The sequence below is a fragment of the Athene noctua genome, chromosome 5 (assembly GCF_965140245.1).
Source record: "Athene noctua chromosome 5, bAthNoc1.hap1.1, whole genome shotgun sequence".
NCBI classification, from domain to species: domain Eukaryota; kingdom Metazoa; phylum Chordata; class Aves; order Strigiformes; family Strigidae; genus Athene; species Athene noctua.
The window spans coordinates 53,979,990-53,997,998 of record NC_134041.1 but is presented as its reverse complement, the minus strand read 5'-3'; the positions used below and the strand labels follow the sequence as shown (position 1 = coordinate 53,997,998).

At 38.1% G+C, this 18,009-nt stretch overlaps 2 protein-coding genes across 2 annotated transcripts in view; one reads left to right on the top strand and one right to left on the bottom strand.

The window, feature by feature from the left end:
- The window catches only part of CFAP43 (cilia and flagella associated protein 43), a 47,933-nt gene extending 36,805 nt beyond the window's left edge, over positions 1-11,128 (top strand). The window contains exons 25-38 of the mRNA XM_074908035.1: positions 162-251; positions 1,018-1,095; positions 1,887-2,012; positions 2,524-2,643; positions 2,724-2,831; positions 3,115-3,201; positions 3,497-3,585; positions 3,982-4,189; positions 4,963-5,075; positions 5,867-6,023; positions 6,858-7,022; positions 8,925-9,005; positions 10,048-10,201; positions 10,843-11,128. Coding sequence (XP_074764136.1) covers positions 162-251; positions 1,018-1,095; positions 1,887-2,012; positions 2,524-2,643; positions 2,724-2,831; positions 3,115-3,201; positions 3,497-3,585; positions 3,982-4,189; positions 4,963-5,075; positions 5,867-6,023; positions 6,858-7,022; positions 8,925-9,005; positions 10,048-10,201; positions 10,843-11,000 — 1,734 coding nt within the window. The 3' untranslated portion in view covers positions 11,001-11,128. The remainder of the gene's footprint in view (positions 1-161; positions 252-1,017; positions 1,096-1,886; positions 2,013-2,523; positions 2,644-2,723; positions 2,832-3,114; positions 3,202-3,496; positions 3,586-3,981; positions 4,190-4,962; positions 5,076-5,866; positions 6,024-6,857; positions 7,023-8,924; positions 9,006-10,047; positions 10,202-10,842) is intronic.
- Positions 11,129-12,761: 1,633 nt separating this feature from the next.
- Positions 12,762-17,613, bottom strand: SFR1 (SWI5 dependent homologous recombination repair protein 1). The gene is made up of 5 exons (XM_074908447.1): positions 17,475-17,613; positions 16,530-16,666; positions 15,608-15,723; positions 13,729-14,115; positions 12,762-13,500 (listed from the first exon to the last, which is right to left on the bottom strand). The coding sequence occupies exons 2-5, from the start codon at positions 16,537-16,539 to the stop codon at positions 13,309-13,311; spliced, it is 705 nt and encodes a 234-aa protein (XP_074764548.1). The 5' UTR covers positions 16,540-16,666; positions 17,475-17,613; the 3' UTR covers positions 12,762-13,308.
- Between the last annotated feature and the right edge of the window lie 396 nt (positions 17,614-18,009).

Here is an 18,009-nt window from a genome sequence, read left to right as displayed (position 1 = left end):
TTCTTTGTTTTCTCTGAGCACCATTTTGAAACTAAGTAGTTTAAAACTGCGTATCTAGCATTAAGAATTAGCATTACACCATCTTTCCAAATGTTCTTAGTCCACATATTATCACGTTTGGAGAAAAGAACCCTCATCTGAACCTCATTTTCTTCCTTCAGATTAAAGTTGAAAAATACCTGACTGAACAAGAGATAGAGAAGGAAGAAATGCTGGCTAAGTCTGAAATGGAAAGACATTTTGCTGCTATGGTACTTAAAGTAGTATCCTTTTTACTGAATAGGCCTTTGTCTCTGGTTAGCCTTATTTAGTTAACACTGCACTGGAATATTCCAGTAATGTAGTATGGGAGAATAAATTAAAAATGGTAGCTAATTATGTGTACCTTTTACCTCTTAGTATTGTTTATGATTTGAACTACATAGACCAGCTGAGGGAAGCAAAGACTTAGTGTTAGGCTCATAGTTTTAAAAAATGTGCTTAGTGGCAATTAAAAGTACCATATCAGGTGGCTGGGGACTAGATACATTCCTAAATGCATGCTACTGTTCAATCAAGAGCTTTGTGCTTGATATGTTTGTTGACTGAGCAACCTCTGTTCTTCAGGAATCAAACTAGAAGATCATAAGGCTCTCCCCTGACTTTAAAATGCATCTGTGAAAAGCCTAAGATGGTTCTAGCCCCAAAAGAGATGCACGATGAGACAGTGACACTACAACTTCCTTCATCCAAGCCTGCCAACTGGCCAGGACTATTCTATGCCTATGTATTCTTTCCAAAACTGCCAGAATGGCAGTTGTACTAAGTTATCTGGTATTTGAACATCTGTCTACCAGAAAAAACTCTGAGATTTTTATCATATTTCACATGCATCACTGAAGACCATTAATCTACTAGTGACACACAATATAATCTTATGGGTGATCTAGAGGTGAACTACCCTATTATCGTTCCCAAAACTTCCAATTACTGCACTTCCTTTTTTAACCTAAAATATTTTTTTCTGGTCATTCCCAGGACAATGAAAGACTGCGTGCTCTTAATGACATGATGGGTGGAGTGCTGGAAGTCAAAAAGGAAGACATCTTGAAAATGGTACGCTGTGTTTCTGCGATATCATTTAGGTTGTGGACTTCTAAGGAAATGTGAAATTCAGCTAGCAAATATTTCCAACCTAAGTGATAGCACAAAGTCAGAGAATTGTAGAATTGCATTTTATATATATATATATAGACTACATAAGAGACAATACACTGGGCTCAAAAGAACCCACAAGATTCTAGTGCCTGCATATGATTTACCCATCAACACCTGTCCCTATCACAGTGGAATACTATAGAAACATAATCGAGTATTATTACTACAACTGTATTGCTGTGGGAAGGGTCTATTATCCATGGCTGTGATCTTACAAAAAACCACTGTGTTCCATTTAACTCAGCAAATATAGAGAGTACAGTAGTAGAGGGAGGAAAGAATGTGAAGGAGTGTCACAAAAAAAAAGACTCAAGCGCTCTCCCTGGAATTGATCTGTTTTGAAAAATTAGGACTCCACTTAGAAGTATACATTTGCATGGAGTTAGATTTGGGTTTCTGAAACATAAAATGCGGTGTATATCTTATACTGGCAGTAGTGTGTTTGAGTACAAAACACCTGTATTTTATAAGATCCAGTAGTAGAATATATATATATACACACACCAGAACTACTGATGCAGGTAACAGACCAAAGAAACAGTATATATATATTACTTAGACTTATGTAACTTAACCTTACTTACACTAAGAAATACCTTTAATTAAATTTGATGCATGGTATAGTTTCTTAGTGTGCTGATGAAGACTTAATATTGATTTTGAAGCATATTTGTCTTTAATACTTCCAGGATATTCCCCCACCTCCTTTTATATCCAAGCCTGAGCATGTTTGGAATGATGAAGAAAAGAAAATGTTTAGAGAACATGAGCAAAAAGTCAAGGAGCTCAATGAAGAAAAAGAAAAGTACAGAAGGGTAAATTAAAATGAGAAAAGGAGTGGTTTTGTTCATAGTGCTCATGACCAAAGCTTCTGATCTTTCTCAGGAGCTATTTCTAAAAATGAATAATAAACAAAATAAATAAAGAACAAAAACCATGTGGCATATTAAATGAGTCCTAGGTTAAACAGTAAAATAAGGCAATCTCTACTTATACCAATTAATACATGCTGAACGTGATATCTGACAAAATGTAACTTTCCCTCACAAATGTACCAGTATTCCTAAAATGTTTTTTTCAGGTTCCATTCCAGAGTTGCTGATGCCATACTCAAATAATACAATTACATTTATCCTTCAAAGTGGTATTTGGACAACACATCTTGGTAGCTTGGCAGCTCTCTCCTTCCAAATAAGTAATTTCTGGGACCTTTTGGCTGAAGGATACAGTTCCATATTGTGCATTGTTAAGCATCTGATATACTACATCAGAGCTTGTTTGTTCCTCCAGATATAATATTGCTGCTCTTGTGCTTTCCCTCCCCAGGCACTGGAAAATGAATTGAAGAAACTTGAAACTTCCATCCAGGAAACAACACAAACTTTTGATGAGACTGTGTGCAAACTCTCTGAAAAGAAAGTGAAATTTGAGATGGTCATCTATCAGGTATTACAGAGAATATTAATTTTTCATCTCTGCCTCTGTGCAGCAGGAATGTTAATATTTTTTTTACAATCATTTCACAGGAAGAACTCAAAATAGTCAATCTCACTTATGCTTTAATGTTGGATGAAGAGTTGAACACTAGGGAAGCTGGACTTCGTAATTTCCTTATGAAAAAGGAGAAAGAAAAGGTAAGTTATCATTTGGAATGTTGTTTTTAGGAAAAGCGTAATATTTACAAAGTGTAATATTTACAATAGTTACAATATTGAACTAGTTTAATTTTGCACCTGCTCACCTTTTAGCAGTATCTACAAGTAGCCCCCTGAAAAAGCCATTATATTGTTAGTAAAAATAGCTCGCAAGATTTTCTCTAGAAATAAGAAAGTGTCAGCTTCCTCAGTGTGTATGAACGGCCATTTAGTGCTTCTGCTGGCTGAGTTTCATTCCTGAAATCTTTTGGTTTTGCTATAGGTCAAGATTGCAAGAACAATCCAGACTACCAAAAATAAAATTGAGGCTTACACAGACACCTATGAAAATGCAATAATTGAAGATAAGGTGAGACTCTCAACAAATACAAAGAGGTTCAGAAGTTAAAATGTTAATGCTGTGTCTTGGTATGGTACATGCTTCCCTGTAAGCATGGGATGAGTTCTGGTCAACTTGCTGGTAACTGAAATTAAGCAGTAAAGGAGACTATGTGCATAGAAAAATTTATGAAATAGTCCAGATTCCCATGATGCTTGGGAGCACTTGGAAGAGCACCATATTCTGTATTCCTAAGGTATGGGCAGGTTGATCATTTTTTAAAATAACATTGTGGTAACAAGAAGCTTTCCATTTCCTCTCCTAGAATCTGGAAAGTGGTTTTACAAAGGAGTTTGCTGATGTACCTGCCAATCTCCTTGATGAACTTTTCCAACTTTACAAACATCGACCAAAGTAAGATCTCCCCTGATTCCATCTGTTTAAATACTAATAAGTCTTGTGAGTCAAGAATGAGAATTCTATTTATTTAAATAGTCTAAATTATTTTGACAATCAGTAGACTACCTGTTTTTTATTGGATAGTTGACAAAGGTTGATTTCTTATCATACTAACAAGTGGTATTTTGAGTACTTACATTTCCTTATTCACCCCACACGATCCATTTTAAATACAATCCAAATAATCATCAGGTCTCAAAAAATATATTCTTATTTTGTGTGAGATGCAGCCTTACCTATTTGCTCTTTGCAAGAGATTGAGCATATGTTATGTTCTTAGTTGTTTATGAGCTTCTTTTATGCAAGAGTAAATAAAAAGTAAATACTGTATGTACCATGTATGTGCATTAGGGCTCCAGTGACAGAAATGCTCCTTGACACAGCTAATCCATATGGGGATTGTCCAGGCTCAGCTGAAGATGAAAAAGATGCACTTACCCTTTTAATGAAAGCTATGGATGAACTGGATAGTCCTGAGCACAGGCCTAATGGCTTAGACCTGTCTATATGGGAACGTTTTTGTCGAGCTAGACAAAATAAAATGGAGAGTGAGAAGCTGGTATGTAAAATTCTTTATTTTGCTAGCATTCTTGATATTTTCAGGTCTTAAACATCTGTGGAGTTCAAGTGTAGGGTCAAGCTAGTGGTGAAATGACAATGCAGCATACATAAGCTGCAGTTGAGTTTGAAAGTTGCTTCTGGCCACATTCAATTCAGAACAGAAATTTCATCAAGGAAATCCAGCTTTAGTTCTCCTTCAGAGGAAAAAATAACATATTAATATGGATGGATTTGATCAGAATGATTGTGACTGATATGGTTTCATTAAGAAAAAGGATCATTTTCCTTTGTCCATACCAAAAAAAGTTAAGGTATTTGATTTCCATCATCTGTTGGAGTTCGTTCTCTTCCGTTAGCATTCTACATTTGCACAAATGCATTCCCATATTTTTCTAGAATGTCAAGAGCAACTCTTAACAAAGAATGTTGCTGGAAAGTTCTAGCAAGCTATTTATTTGTTCAGTTTAAAAGCATGAAGATGTAAATCTGAATTATCCAGAGACAGAGACCTTTGACCAAGAGAGAAGGAAATATGATTTACCTTCATGTGAATAATCTGTGCATAAATGAATAAATAATTTCCTGAGCAGAGTGTAAAGATTTTAACCTCTATGTCTCATGTGCTCTATTGGGATTCTCAAAATAGGAGGCTGCATATCTATACATACATATATCTTCTTAAGAACTTGTCATCTCTTTTCTTGAAGAGGCTTGTCCTGACATACTAACAAAGTTGAAGAAGTTCAGAATGTCATGATGTTGCTTGCTTAGGTGAAATGGAAGGCCCTAACACTGGAAGAGATGCAGGCCTTTCTTCAGAGAAGAATGGATGACAATGAGAAGATTAAGTCAGAAATAGAAGACATTTTCCAAGAACTCACTTGGTAATTTTATTTCTTTTCCTATGTTCAACTATATTTTAATACTCCACCAACACAGAAAAGTTACATACAGAATTACACAACTGTGTTTTCTGACACTCTTTTATCTAGGATTCATCTAAGAGACTTACAGTATTTCTGAAGTGAGGTTATGTGAGCAGGCCAAACCAGTCATAATCTATCTTAAGTAACAACATCAGTAAGGATGGCAGCATGGCCTTCAGTGCAAGCTGACTGCCCCAAAAGCTAGAAGGATTCATACAGTGAATCCCCTAAAGCCTTCCAGGTCACATGTATGCTAGCTAGCTCCGTTAAATTTTGCTTGTGTAGACTGAAGATACAGTGGATCACTCCTAACTGCAGTATGCCACATGACACCTGATTTCACTGAGCTTCTTGGAATGCCAATATTTCATTGTTTCATGTACATGACATAATTTTCACATTCATTGCCACTCAGGAACAAACCTCAGGATAAATTATACAAGAAAACAAGTGCTGGCTGGGAGTATCCTCAATTTCCTTTTCAAATGTTAAGATTTCTGTTCAGTAATAACACTTTCTTTCAGAACATCTGCTAGAGTATGTTAAACTGAATTCCAGTGGTTGAAAACTTCATGTATGGAAGTAAGTGGAAAATTCTGTAGTCATTTGGGGAGCAAATAGAAGACAGGCTGTCAAAGAGTAACCCCTACATAAACATATAATAAATATAAACATTTTCTGAATCATGAGAGGATTTATACAATCCTGTTGAAATCACTAGATGTTGGTTTTGTTTTCTGCCATTTTAGGGTGCAGGAGGAGAAGATGAAACTCGAATTGAATTTGACTATCCAGTTTTTGCTAAAACAAGGACAGGTGGAATTGGAAAGTACTGAGATCCCAGACTACACTGATGCCCTTCTCATTAATAAGAGCATTATTGAAGAACTGAATTGCTCTATCATGGTAATAATCTACATTATCTGAAGCAAATTTAAGCTTTTCAAACAAAGATATTTTTCTTCAGGGGCTCTGCTTTTTCTCCAGTTTGACATCCAGTTTCAATTCATTACTACACACCCGTAGGCTCAATTGTAATCTAGAAGCTGTTAAGAAATCTGTAATGTCTCTTATCATAATGTAAAGATTGCAGTACAGACTGCTTTCTTGATCAATACAGGTCATGTCAGTGAAATGGCAACAGTTTTTAGACACACTGTCACTTACACGCTGTAAATAGAAAATGCTAATATCCTGAGCACCAGTCTGAAAATTCCCTCAAGACAAACTTATGTTAAGAAGCATCTGAACAGTAGCTTACATTAAGATTTAAAAAAAATAATACACTTTGTAATGTAAGGTGAACTTGGTGATCATACCTAAAAGTTTTTCATACTCTCATTAAACGTTCTTATTTTAGACATTTTAACTGTACAAAATATGCTTCTTACTGCTACTGCACAAAGCCTTCACTAACAGCTGCAAAATACCTTATACAGAGCAAGCTTGTATTTTGTAAAGCTAAAATGCCTTCTCGTTCTTATAAAAGACAGAAGGATGGAGAGCGAGGTAAGTTGTAATTTTCTTCATCTCCTTCTATGATCCAAGGCTGTGGCACAGAGCATAAAAGGGAACAAAATTCCACGAAAGATAACAATCTGGAGCAAAGCCTGGAAAGAAACTGCAGTATAGCATGTTTTCATTACTAAAATTATAATTCTGGTTGCTTACCCATCTTGTTGCAAATAATTATTCCATAATCTTTAAAGCGTGTTAATTAAGATTAATCTGTTTGTTCAGGCTCAAGGAGAGAAAAAAATTGCTAGCATGGTGGAATATAAAGACTTCTCTAAAGGGATGTTTCGGCTGGAATGGGAACACAAGAAAATGAGAATGCAGATAGAAGATCTGAAACAGAAGGCTCAGGATATTGTAAGACTACCTATTACAAAAGATCGCCAGCTAGTGAGTTACTTTCTCTAATTTTTATTTTGACTGCAGAAAATTTTTCTGCCTGTACCTGTAAAATCATTTATACCTTGTAAATCTTTTACTACTATGGAGAAACCTGATGCCCAATAGGTCAACAATTCAGCTTTCAAAGGTAAGTTTTACTTTTGAATTGATCAGTGATGAAGTTTTTTGGGATGTTCAGTTGTAAATGAAACTGTTAGGGCCAAATTAGCCCTAACTCAGCATTTCAGAACTGGCAGTGAGAGTAAGGAATCAGGATTTTGCAGCCACAAGGCTCATACCTTTTAAATCAAGCCAAGCACCATAACTTCCTTTTAAGTGAAAGGTCTGAGGTGCCTCCAGCTGGTATCTCACAGAAATACTTTAACTTTCTCTCAGTATTTGAAGATGGAGCGTTCCCAGAGGAGTCTCACTGAGCCCGGCTCACTGCCATTTGGTGGCCCAGCAGAATGACAGGGAATTTTTTGCCATGCCTGGCAGGCAAGAGGCAGTAGCTGGCCAGCAAGGCAGCACCCACATAGCTTTGAACAGGCCCAGCTGGCAGGCCAGAAAACATATGTAAAGGTTGTGGGAGAGAGCCGAGGATACCAGTGGGAGAAGAGAGGAGGAAGGAGAAGCGTTTTAGGGGAAGCCTGAAGATTTGGAGTAAGGGATGTCAGAGGATGGGTAGGCTGGAGATACTGCAGTGGGGAGAATATAAAGCACAGAGAATGAAGAACGTTGGAGAGCAGGTAAGGATATTGCAATTCAACCAAAAGATTACAAAATCCAAAACGTGTTTTGCTCAGGCTTCATTTGTTTTGCTGCTGTCCAAACGGCTTGTTCACTTCTGAATCACAGCCAAGGAACTTCCATAACTAACACCAACAAAACAGCTTTCCAAAGAGGTGATGTGACAACACACTGAAAAGTTCTTCCTGCAGATTTATCCCGAGTGTTGCTGTTAGCTCAAACTTCATTTAAACTGATGAGCAGAACTGTTGTCCTTCAGGGAGAGTTAGACTTGCCGTAGCAAAAGCATATACCAGTTTAATCGGAATTAGAATGTTCTGAGGGCCTTGACTTTGTTTTTTGAATAGAAGTGTGAGGTTAGTAGGCAAGACAAGGCAACAGAGAACCCCAACAATAGGAACAGAAAGAAAGATGGCTTAGATAAATGTGTGTGGGCAAGGACCTGGGAACACCTGGAATGGGGGTCATTAATAAAGCAGTGAGTGAAAGCAGTTTGGTGCTGTAGGCAAGGAGCCTACTGGGTCTTTGCTGTTTCTCCTTTTCTAAGTAGAGCAGTCCACAAAATTTTACCTGTTACTTTGGTGGGAAGGTAGTCTGGAAGGATGAATCTACATCTACAGAAACCTGTCTACTGCCCATTATGGGCAGTTTTACCATTTGTCATTTGATAAAGAGGTATTTTAGTAGCAGTGTGTCCAAGAAAATATCTTTAATAAATTCTTTGAAACCTGAATTACTATGCAGATATAAGAACAATAAAAGAAGAATTACTAGGAAGCCACCTGACAAAATAATCACTTTCTTCTCTGTCATAAACACAGACTGTATAGCATGTTGGCCTCCAGCTGTGTTAGCTTGGATTACCTTATAAACAAAAATAGAGCTTGAGTTTTTTGACAACCTCACAACAAATTTGCTTGGTCTTTGTTTCCATTAACTCATAATAGATAACATCCTTTTTAACAGCTGTACAGTCTAGTATTCACACAGCATCCAAGAATATCTTTACAATGTTCATTTATGATCACTAGTAAGCCTTTCCACTGTGCAGAATTCTAGGTTTTTGAGTTTCACATAGTATGATTGTCTTTACAGAAGTGTGGAATTGTTGAGAACAAACAGGCTTAGTAAGATGGTTTCCTTCTGGTTTTAACTCTTCAGTTCCTAACTGTGCCGAACCACGACAGCCACATCGCCCACCACATTTCAGTGATGGAACAGACTCTTGGCCTCATGGATAAGGTAAATCCTAAGTGAACCACCACATCTGAGAGAGACATCCTTAGTTTAAATGCAACTCCTCTCCTTCATTGGCAAGAGGTGTTTTAAGGAATAAGTGCAACTGATAGAGGCATGCTAACTCAAGGACTGTTGGAGCACAGCCATAACAGCACACACAGATGAATATTCATTTATTTATTCATCTGGCTTTTAATAGTTTCTTCAACTTGCACTGAGCTGTCTAAAGCAGTAAAGTCTTTGGAAGCAGTCATCATGCATGGATTGCTGCATAGATCAACCCTACAGAGAGAAATCTACTTGCTCTATTGCTGGAATTGAATACTTTCCTTCCTGAACATCTGAACGCAGATCTGCTTATCACTTCTTACACAGCATTGCCTATAAAAGTCACTCTTCCATTTCTAATGAAGCATCCTTTCAGACTTCACTGCATAATGTTTCTCTCCAGGAGCACCAGCCTGTTCATAATATCACTACCCCCCTACATTCAAAATAACAGACACACAACAGTCTGATTTGCTGGCTCCCTCATTTATTAACATTCAAATGATTATCCTTGTTTTTAAGTGATACCACTGGACTTTCTCCAGGTTGCTCTAGCTGGCATCAGCCTCCTCTTCCCCTTCAAGCTTTAATATTTATCCTGTCCCTTTACAGCCCCCCCCTCCAACAGCTTCTGCACAACAACCCTTTCTTCAGCAGCTCCTAGCAGCCAAGAGTGTTCTCAGCACTGATTCCATTGACTTCCTTTCCTCCCTTTGCCTTTCAAGTTTTACCTTTAATATATCTCTCTCCCTGACCCACACCTCTTTGCTCCTTGTCTGGTACTTATATTAGAACTCCATAAAGCATACTGGAATACAGTGCCTGTGAAAGACACCACACAAAGAAAAGCTAGAATGTGCTACTAGTCAAATCAAATGACATGAAAGTTTACTGAGCTACAGTGCAGTGCTTAAGATTATTGGTTTCCATCATAAGCTTGTGTGAACAGCTTTTGTATAATCTCATATATTTGCTTTATTCATTTGGAAATGGACAGCTGCATGAGAAGAATGTGAAGAACCGTCAGAAAAGAATTAAAGAGTTGGAGAAGTCCATCAGGTTAAAAGAACAAGCAAACTACAAGCTCAGCCTGGAGCTGAAAGAAATGCTTGTCTCTGTTTCAGAAAAGAGGCATATATTTGAGGCAGCCGGTGAGTCACAGTAATGCACTTTAAGTCACAAGCAAAGAATATTCAGGAAATATCTCCAAGACTAGACAGTCCTGTTTTCCATCAGCGTCACCCAAGGGGCACCTATTTATTACTGTATGTGCACAATTAGCAGTGCCCTTTCTAGCACAACTGTTTGGCATTGTTTACTTAGAAGTATACCTAGAGATTGTTGGTCTTATAACCAGTTAATTGACACAATTGCTGAAACTATTTAACTCAAAATATTACAGTCATTAATACCTTCATTAGGCAATATGCTTTCATTGTTTCTCAAAACTGTTCAACCCACTTCTTTCCACCCAACCAAGGGAACAGGAAGTAACATGAAGCTGAGAAGCGTATTTGCTATTAGGAAAACTGTAGAGATCTTACCACTAATAAAACAGTTACAGATTTTCAAAATATTGGGTACTTGCTAGAAACTAAAGGAAGAGGTCCCAGGGCCTTTTTGAAATTTTTTTCTTTATTCAGTACTATAAAGACTCCTAAACACAAGTGTGAGCCTTTTTTAAAATGCTTGCCTATTTTATACAGAACTTGGAATAACCCCAGGACAGGTCCGATATAGACTGTGCATCCGCTACAAGGACAAGCTAACTCTTATATTTTGTTTTATGCAGACACACAGCACATTTCTGAAAAGATAGCGAAGCAGCGTTACAGAGAGATTCTGAAACAGAAACACCTGCGGCGCCGTGTAAGGGAACAGGAAGAAGAGTTTGAAGTTCTTCAGGCAGAAGTTGAAAGACTGAGATCACGAACATTCCCTGCTCTTTAAAAAGCAGAGTCCAGGTAGATGTAAAATACTATGGACTGGTCTAAGAAAAAGAGCTTGAACATCTACCTTCTCTCACTGAACTTTTCTTTCCACAAATTATTTCTTCCATTTCTTTAAAAATAACTTCAGTTTGAAATATGCGTGTTTGTCTGTTTTGTACATTTTATACCTAGTTTTATCCCCGTCATGATTCAGTTCATGAGATTTATTTCTGCTGGTTTGATTATATAAACCATATAGCTTATTACAGAAAACAAAGGGTACAAGAAACTAGATCGGTAGAACATATTTGTATAGCCTTAGGCTGCAGTATGCAGTTGTAGAACATTTTGAAGGTGAAGTACTACAAGAAATCTGAGTTTGTATCTGCTAAAATTCATGTCTGCAGCTTTGACTTTATTAAATATATTTACACCTGTGAAGGCACAGGTGGAGGTTGCTGAGAAGATGAAGATATGCTTTGGCATGACCATGTGTGCTGCCTGGCTCAGTCCTGAAAGCTGCTGATAGCATAATCACCCACAGCCACCAGTAGCTGTGGCTGCTGCCACTGCCAGAATCACAGAAAAACCAGGTTTGGAAGCACCTGGCCTCCTGAAACAGTTGCTGCTATCTCCCACCCCCTCACATTGATCTCCTGCCAGATCTCTCCAAGAACCCTTGATAAAATTAACTACTGCTGGAGACTAATCCACCTACTCAAGCATTCTCAAGGACTTTTGTTTCCCTCTTCCATGGTGTGTATCGATTCTTCTCCTCCTTCCATAAATTCACATAAAACCTAAACTCATTCCATTGTAAGAGCATTAATAGCTTTGATACCTTCATTTAACAAAACTCTACACTTTTAAGGAAAACAACTTCTGTTGTGATCTTGTACACCACTTCTTTTTTTGCTTTACCATCTCTAATTACACCTCCATTCTTCTTGCAAGACTTTTTTCTTCCTGCTGAAACTTCCCTAGAAGCAGCAGAGTTCCGAATTTGCCAAGGATCTCAAGGAAGATAACCACCCCCTTCACCAGGCACTATCATCTTTTTTTACTATCCCAAAGGGGCAGAAGAATTAAGTGTCTTAATACTCAAAATGGGATTAGCAATAAAGGTTGTTCTTCATTAATTCTGTGGACAGCAACAGTCAGTATTCTTAAGAGAAAATTGTGGGTACAGATTCAAGTCTAGTGAGCCCTATCAATGTTAAAAGGATCTGTACAATCTTTGATTTTTTCCCCCCTGAGATATGTAAGCAATTACTCCCTTATGAAGGAAACAGGAAATGCTACCTGTAAACAAAACAATTAAGGTACAACCAATAAGGAATGTGATTGCATATAAAACAATAGTTATAGCAGGGAGAGTTGTAGAGTAGTTAAGATTAATGTATGGTTACACTTGACAAGCAGTGATTTTAAGGAGAATAAAAGCAGAAAGAAGTCACCACACTATATGCATAGGCCAGGATAAGAAAATAGGCAATTTCAAGTTAAGATAAAAAAAACTTTAAAAAGAGAACATTTATTGGAGAATAAATGAAATGCTGCAGTTTTATTCAGCTTTATGATGCTATATTTGAAGCACTCACATTAGACAAGGCCTTGTTTTTCTTATTTATTTGAAGACAGAAAAAACTTGGCTTTCACATGAAGTAGTAGAGTAGACAGATGTTGGCTGCAATTTTCTTGCCTTCCATTCCCTCATCTCAGGCTGTGGCAGAATGCTTAAGAGACAGCTTCCCTGAAGACAACTGTGTGGACTAGTAGCTGAAGATGACTGCATTATGGCCCATTTCCCTCAGTAATAATTAAAGCTATTGAGAACATCTCATTGCAGCTTCAGAATATTAACAACATGAAAATTAGTTATCTTAATTGGCAAAATGCTGTCATTAACTGACTGGCAGCAGGAAAACATTTGTAAAATGGGGATGTATCTGAACAAAGAACTGAACTCTTCCCCCTCTGAACATCAACAGAAATAACAAGCTATCTGAGTTCATTACTTCAAGAAAAGTCACCTTGCAAAGACTAATCAAAAAATGGACTGCCTTCTACCTGTTATTTTTTATTTTTATTAAATAACAATTCACGGATCAAGTTATTAAGCCAGGTTTTCCAAACCAGCACGAGTTCGATCTTTTCCATTAGGTAATGCCTTTTACAGCACCCTCTGTATCTAAGTACATAGCTTTACAGTATCTCCTGAGCAAACCTCCTAACCTCAAAGTCCACTGTCTGATCGACACTTCTTGTGTGATCAGAATTCAGTCAGTCTTTTCTGCTTGTATAATTGAAGACTTTTCACCTGTAGATTATCCATCTACAAAATCTTCTTCTGCTCTGCTGTAGTGCAATAACTGGTCTTCTAACCCGAAAGTATCCATCAGCTGAGTGAGACTCACTTTCTTGCCATCAGCAGAAAAGGTCGACTGCAGTTCATACAGCATCAGCTGTGTACTATTTCTCCATTTCATTATCAAAGCCTGCAGTTCGGACAGGCTGTTCTGAAATTGGGACAAAACAAAACAAATTTTGTCAATTGCTGAAGTGTGGTGGGTTTTGATACCCTGTAGATCTGTTTTTATAAAACGCCTTAAAACTGAGACAATACACAAACACCACACTAAAAAAAAGTGAGTCAATATTGTTGCTTAAATTAATAACTGAGGATTACACTATGAATTCCATGTCAAAGAATGACTTAAACGTGCTTTTTCGGAGTTTTGCCTCACCTTGGACCGATACATCTTAACCAGTTTGAGCCTTCGAAGTAGTTCTTCCTTCTCTTGCACTTGTTTCACCAGCCTTACTTTTTCTTCCAGGGACTGTTGCTGACTAAGGTCAACCTGCAGCACATCAGAATTCTCTGCTGATCCACAGAGACCACTCTCCTGTAAGGGACTTTTCAAACATGTTCGTCCAGTGCCGGTTCTTTCCAGATTTTCAGAACCATCTTGTAATCTGGAATAATCTGTACTTGTCTTTAGCAGGCACCCTTTGTCAGCATCAGCACAGTCTTTTTCTTCAGCGTCTATTTTGAGGCGCTTTGCCACTGTAAAATTAGCATGAAACGAACGTCTTGTTTTCCTTAATCGCTCCCTCAGAGCTGCACTCATTGGCTAATAAAAAAACAAAACAAACCCCCCAAAAAACAGAAGGATCAGAATAATGTGATTTTTGATCAAATTTCAAAGAACTGTTTACCCTAGTTATTATTTACCTAGAATGTCACATATATAAGGATCACTGTACAGCCAGACTTAATTCTCTCTATAGCTTTCACAACCTCTAAGTTAACTTCTTCCTTTCACATGTATTCACACACAGCTGCAAGATACAAAAAGATGCACATTTTCTAAGAGCAAATCCTGTATTCTGCTGAGGCAAATGTACTCCTCTAGTCTTTATGCAGAAGATATACAGCTTATTTCATCCTGGCTAATTTCATACCAAGTTCAATTTTTCCCTCTAGTTTAATGGAGATAAGGGTTGAGTTTTTTTACGGTTCCATCCCACCACACATACACTTTTTGTATTAGCACTAGTATAAAGCACCTGTATTCTACTTGGGAGTATTAGAAATGATACATGCAATTTTGACTTGTTCATGCTTTGAGATCCTTCACTGATAAGCATCTAAAAAGTGATTTTTTTTTTTCTTCAAAATAAGTTAACATTTATTTTTTATAATCTGTGTCTAACATTTTTACCTGTGAAAATATACTAAAATATGGGAGAGAGGGATTAGTTAAGGAACACTTGCAAACTAGCCCTATCCTGCATAGGTACAGATGTTCCAGTATTTAAAGGGTGGCTACAAAGAAGATGGAGACTCCCTTTTTACAAGGAGTCACATGAAATGGAAAAGATGAGGGGTAACAGGTACAAGTTACTCATGGGGAGAGTTCGATTGGACACAATAAGAAAATTTTTCACAATGAGTACTATCAGCCACTGGAATAATCTCCCCAGGGAATTGGTGGATTCCTCAACACCAGACACTTTTAAGATTCAGCTGGACAGAGTGCTGGGCTGCCTTGTCTAGACCATGCTTCTGCCAGAAACGTTGGACCAGGTGATACTTGTGGTCCCTTCCAACCCTGGTATTTTATGATCGTATGCTGAGCACGACAGCATCTCCAAAACACATGCTAGGATGAACACTGAAGTGGAGCTCAGCACTACAAAGAATACCCAAACTGAAAGCAGTGTACTTTGTTCAAGTGCAAGCAGAAGTCACAGAAAGTCATCTGCATACACAGCAACCCAGAACACTAAGATTTGAGAAAACCAAAGATGACAGATTAGAAAAAAAAACAACCATCACCAAAACCCACCACAAACCCTAAATAGGATTTAAATTTATTAGTATGGCATTTGGGTTATACTGCTCCATCATTTTGTATCCACAGCAAACATATGCATATTCAGAGCAAAATATACCACGCACATTCCTTATCTGGACAACCTTGTAGCTATGGGTATAAGCTACCTATCTTTAGCCTTCCAGCAAACAGTATCTCAGTGACTTCAGACTACTTGATAATTTCACAAGCATTTTTGTTACTATGAAGAGTCACATTATTGGAAAAACAAATTAAGTTTTCATACCTGTTTCCCTGAACTAGTCCCCTGTGGAGCTGCTGTCCCAGAATCCTTTGGAGTATGGCATAAAGACGGCAATTTATCAAGCACTGGTTCTTCCATCTCAAGATGGATAGCTGTTTCTGTTAAAATACAGAATGATTTATGTATGGTACCATTTTCACCTGGTTTTAATGAGCCATGTGGCTGCAAAAGGGAGTAAAAAGCTCTCATAAGAAGTACTAAGGCTTATTTTCTAATTGGTAAATTCAAAAAAAGACATCTGCGAAAGTTACGCAGTTTCATGTGCTAAGTAGCATCTTGCTTTGTAAATGACTTTTCTTCTGACACTACTAACTGATAAAAAATATCTTGCTTTGAATTTTGTATATTATTTCTCCCTCATTCAAAGCTCTACAGAATTTTTTCTTTAAAAGATAATATTATTGAAAGTCTTACAGGTATTCCCCATTATATTTTTTTCTATCCGATATCCTTTCAAGTGTTAAAAAGGAGTCGGACAACTTATGAAGCAATCAAACCCATTATAGTATGCCTGTAAATCCAGATCCTGCAACAAACTCATTAAAAATACTCAATCCAAACGAACTGTATTTTCTTAACCTAAATGACCCTCACTGCTTGTCTAACTCAAAGGAATAATCCTTACTAGGCCAGGTTGTGAAGAACCAGTCCTTTAGTTTAACTGCATCCCAAGTAGTGATAAAAGGATTGTTGGGTGCCACAAGATTTTTATATGTATAAAAAATTTTTTTCTATAAAACAAAGTAATTTGGTACCTAGATCTGTGAAAAGAATCCACTCTCATTTGATCCTTCTGTGGATGCTGCTTAAAAATGAATTTACTCACACAAGTAAAATTTTGGATTAAAAGTAAACATCCCCAGTTCACTAAGAAAAGCTTCTTAATTAAAATGATAAATCATACCTCCCAGCATGTACCAACTTCAGACTGATCTGGCGATATTTAACTTAGTGTAGCAATTATGAAGCACCTGCTAATGACCAAAATGCAACTGGAAATTCATCACCTTCAGCTACACCTTCCGCTACACCTTCCTTTACCTGCAAATTACAATTAGGAGTTTCAAAACAGCAGCCTCTTAAAAATAAAAACCTGCAAACAAGTCACTAGGCAACACAAGACTGGCACAAGGGGCTTCCTCTTCAGAGATGAAATGTAGCAAAGCTTCAGTATGCGAAAGTTTTACAAACCCAGCAACCCTGGTCTTCCTGGCTCTATACCAAAGGACACAGATCCTCATTTATCTTACAAGTCAACGTTCCCCCCCTGTTGTTCAAAATTTAACATTGTGTTCTATTAAAAAACAAAACAAACAGACTTTAGTAAAGAAAGTCTAGTTAATTGGGTATTTTAGCAATCTATCAATTAAACAGGAAGCCCACAGCATCCATTAAATATAATGCAAGTTATCACTATTATTTCTTAATGTAAACAGGAGCCTAGAAAAAGCTACATCATGCCTATGTATACAGTATGTCACAAATATGTAATAAATCTTACTAAGCAGCAAAATTATTCAAAGCCTAAGAGCTAGCTTCAACAGACTTCTTCAACTTTAAAAAAAAATCCTGTGAGTTTGCCTTTACATTCTAATGCAGATTATTTGTCAGATGACCACGACTACAATGAATACTTTTTCCAACGGTTCACTAAATGCTGTTACTTGAACTCTGGCAGCGCATTCATATAGATCTGCACTCTTAAAATCCTTCCCAAGATCTCAGCCAAAAAATTCTTTACATTTTCAAGCAGTGATGCTATTTATTTCACAGAAAAATAATTCTGTCCAGCAAGTAAGGAAAACTTGGGCCAGGAGGTGAAAAGACAATTTTGCACCTCAGTACTTACTCTGTTATGCTCTTTGGGTAAGCCTCTGTGCCTCAATTTGCCTGCTTATGGCTACATTATGTAACAGCACTCACACCTTCTACATTCTCCTCTCACGAACCGAAGGCTCTGTTAACACTCCAACTTTTCCCTGGTTACTTTTCCACCCTACAGAGAAGCAGAAAGAAGGCTGAGCAGCCCCTAAGCAGAGCTACATAACCAGGGAGCTTTTTCTGAGGTGCTGCACCCTGGAGAGCCAAGAGGCACCCCAGAAACGGAGCACAGCAGAGACCCGCAGCGCAACTACAGCCCAAGCCAGAGGCTGCTCACTCGCCGTGGGTGAGCCGAGGCCCCCAGCCCTAACAAGGCCCCGCCCGCCTCTAGGAGCCAGGCCCCAGGGTGAGGGTCAGGGGACAGCCCTGAGGGACCCTCCGCCCCCGTCCCCGTCCCAGCACCACTGAGCCGCAGGGAGCACCCGCCGCCCCCAGGGAACGAGCCGAGCGGAGGGGAGCCCTGCCCGGGGCCGCCCGCGCCTCACCGGCCTCAGCGCTTCAAT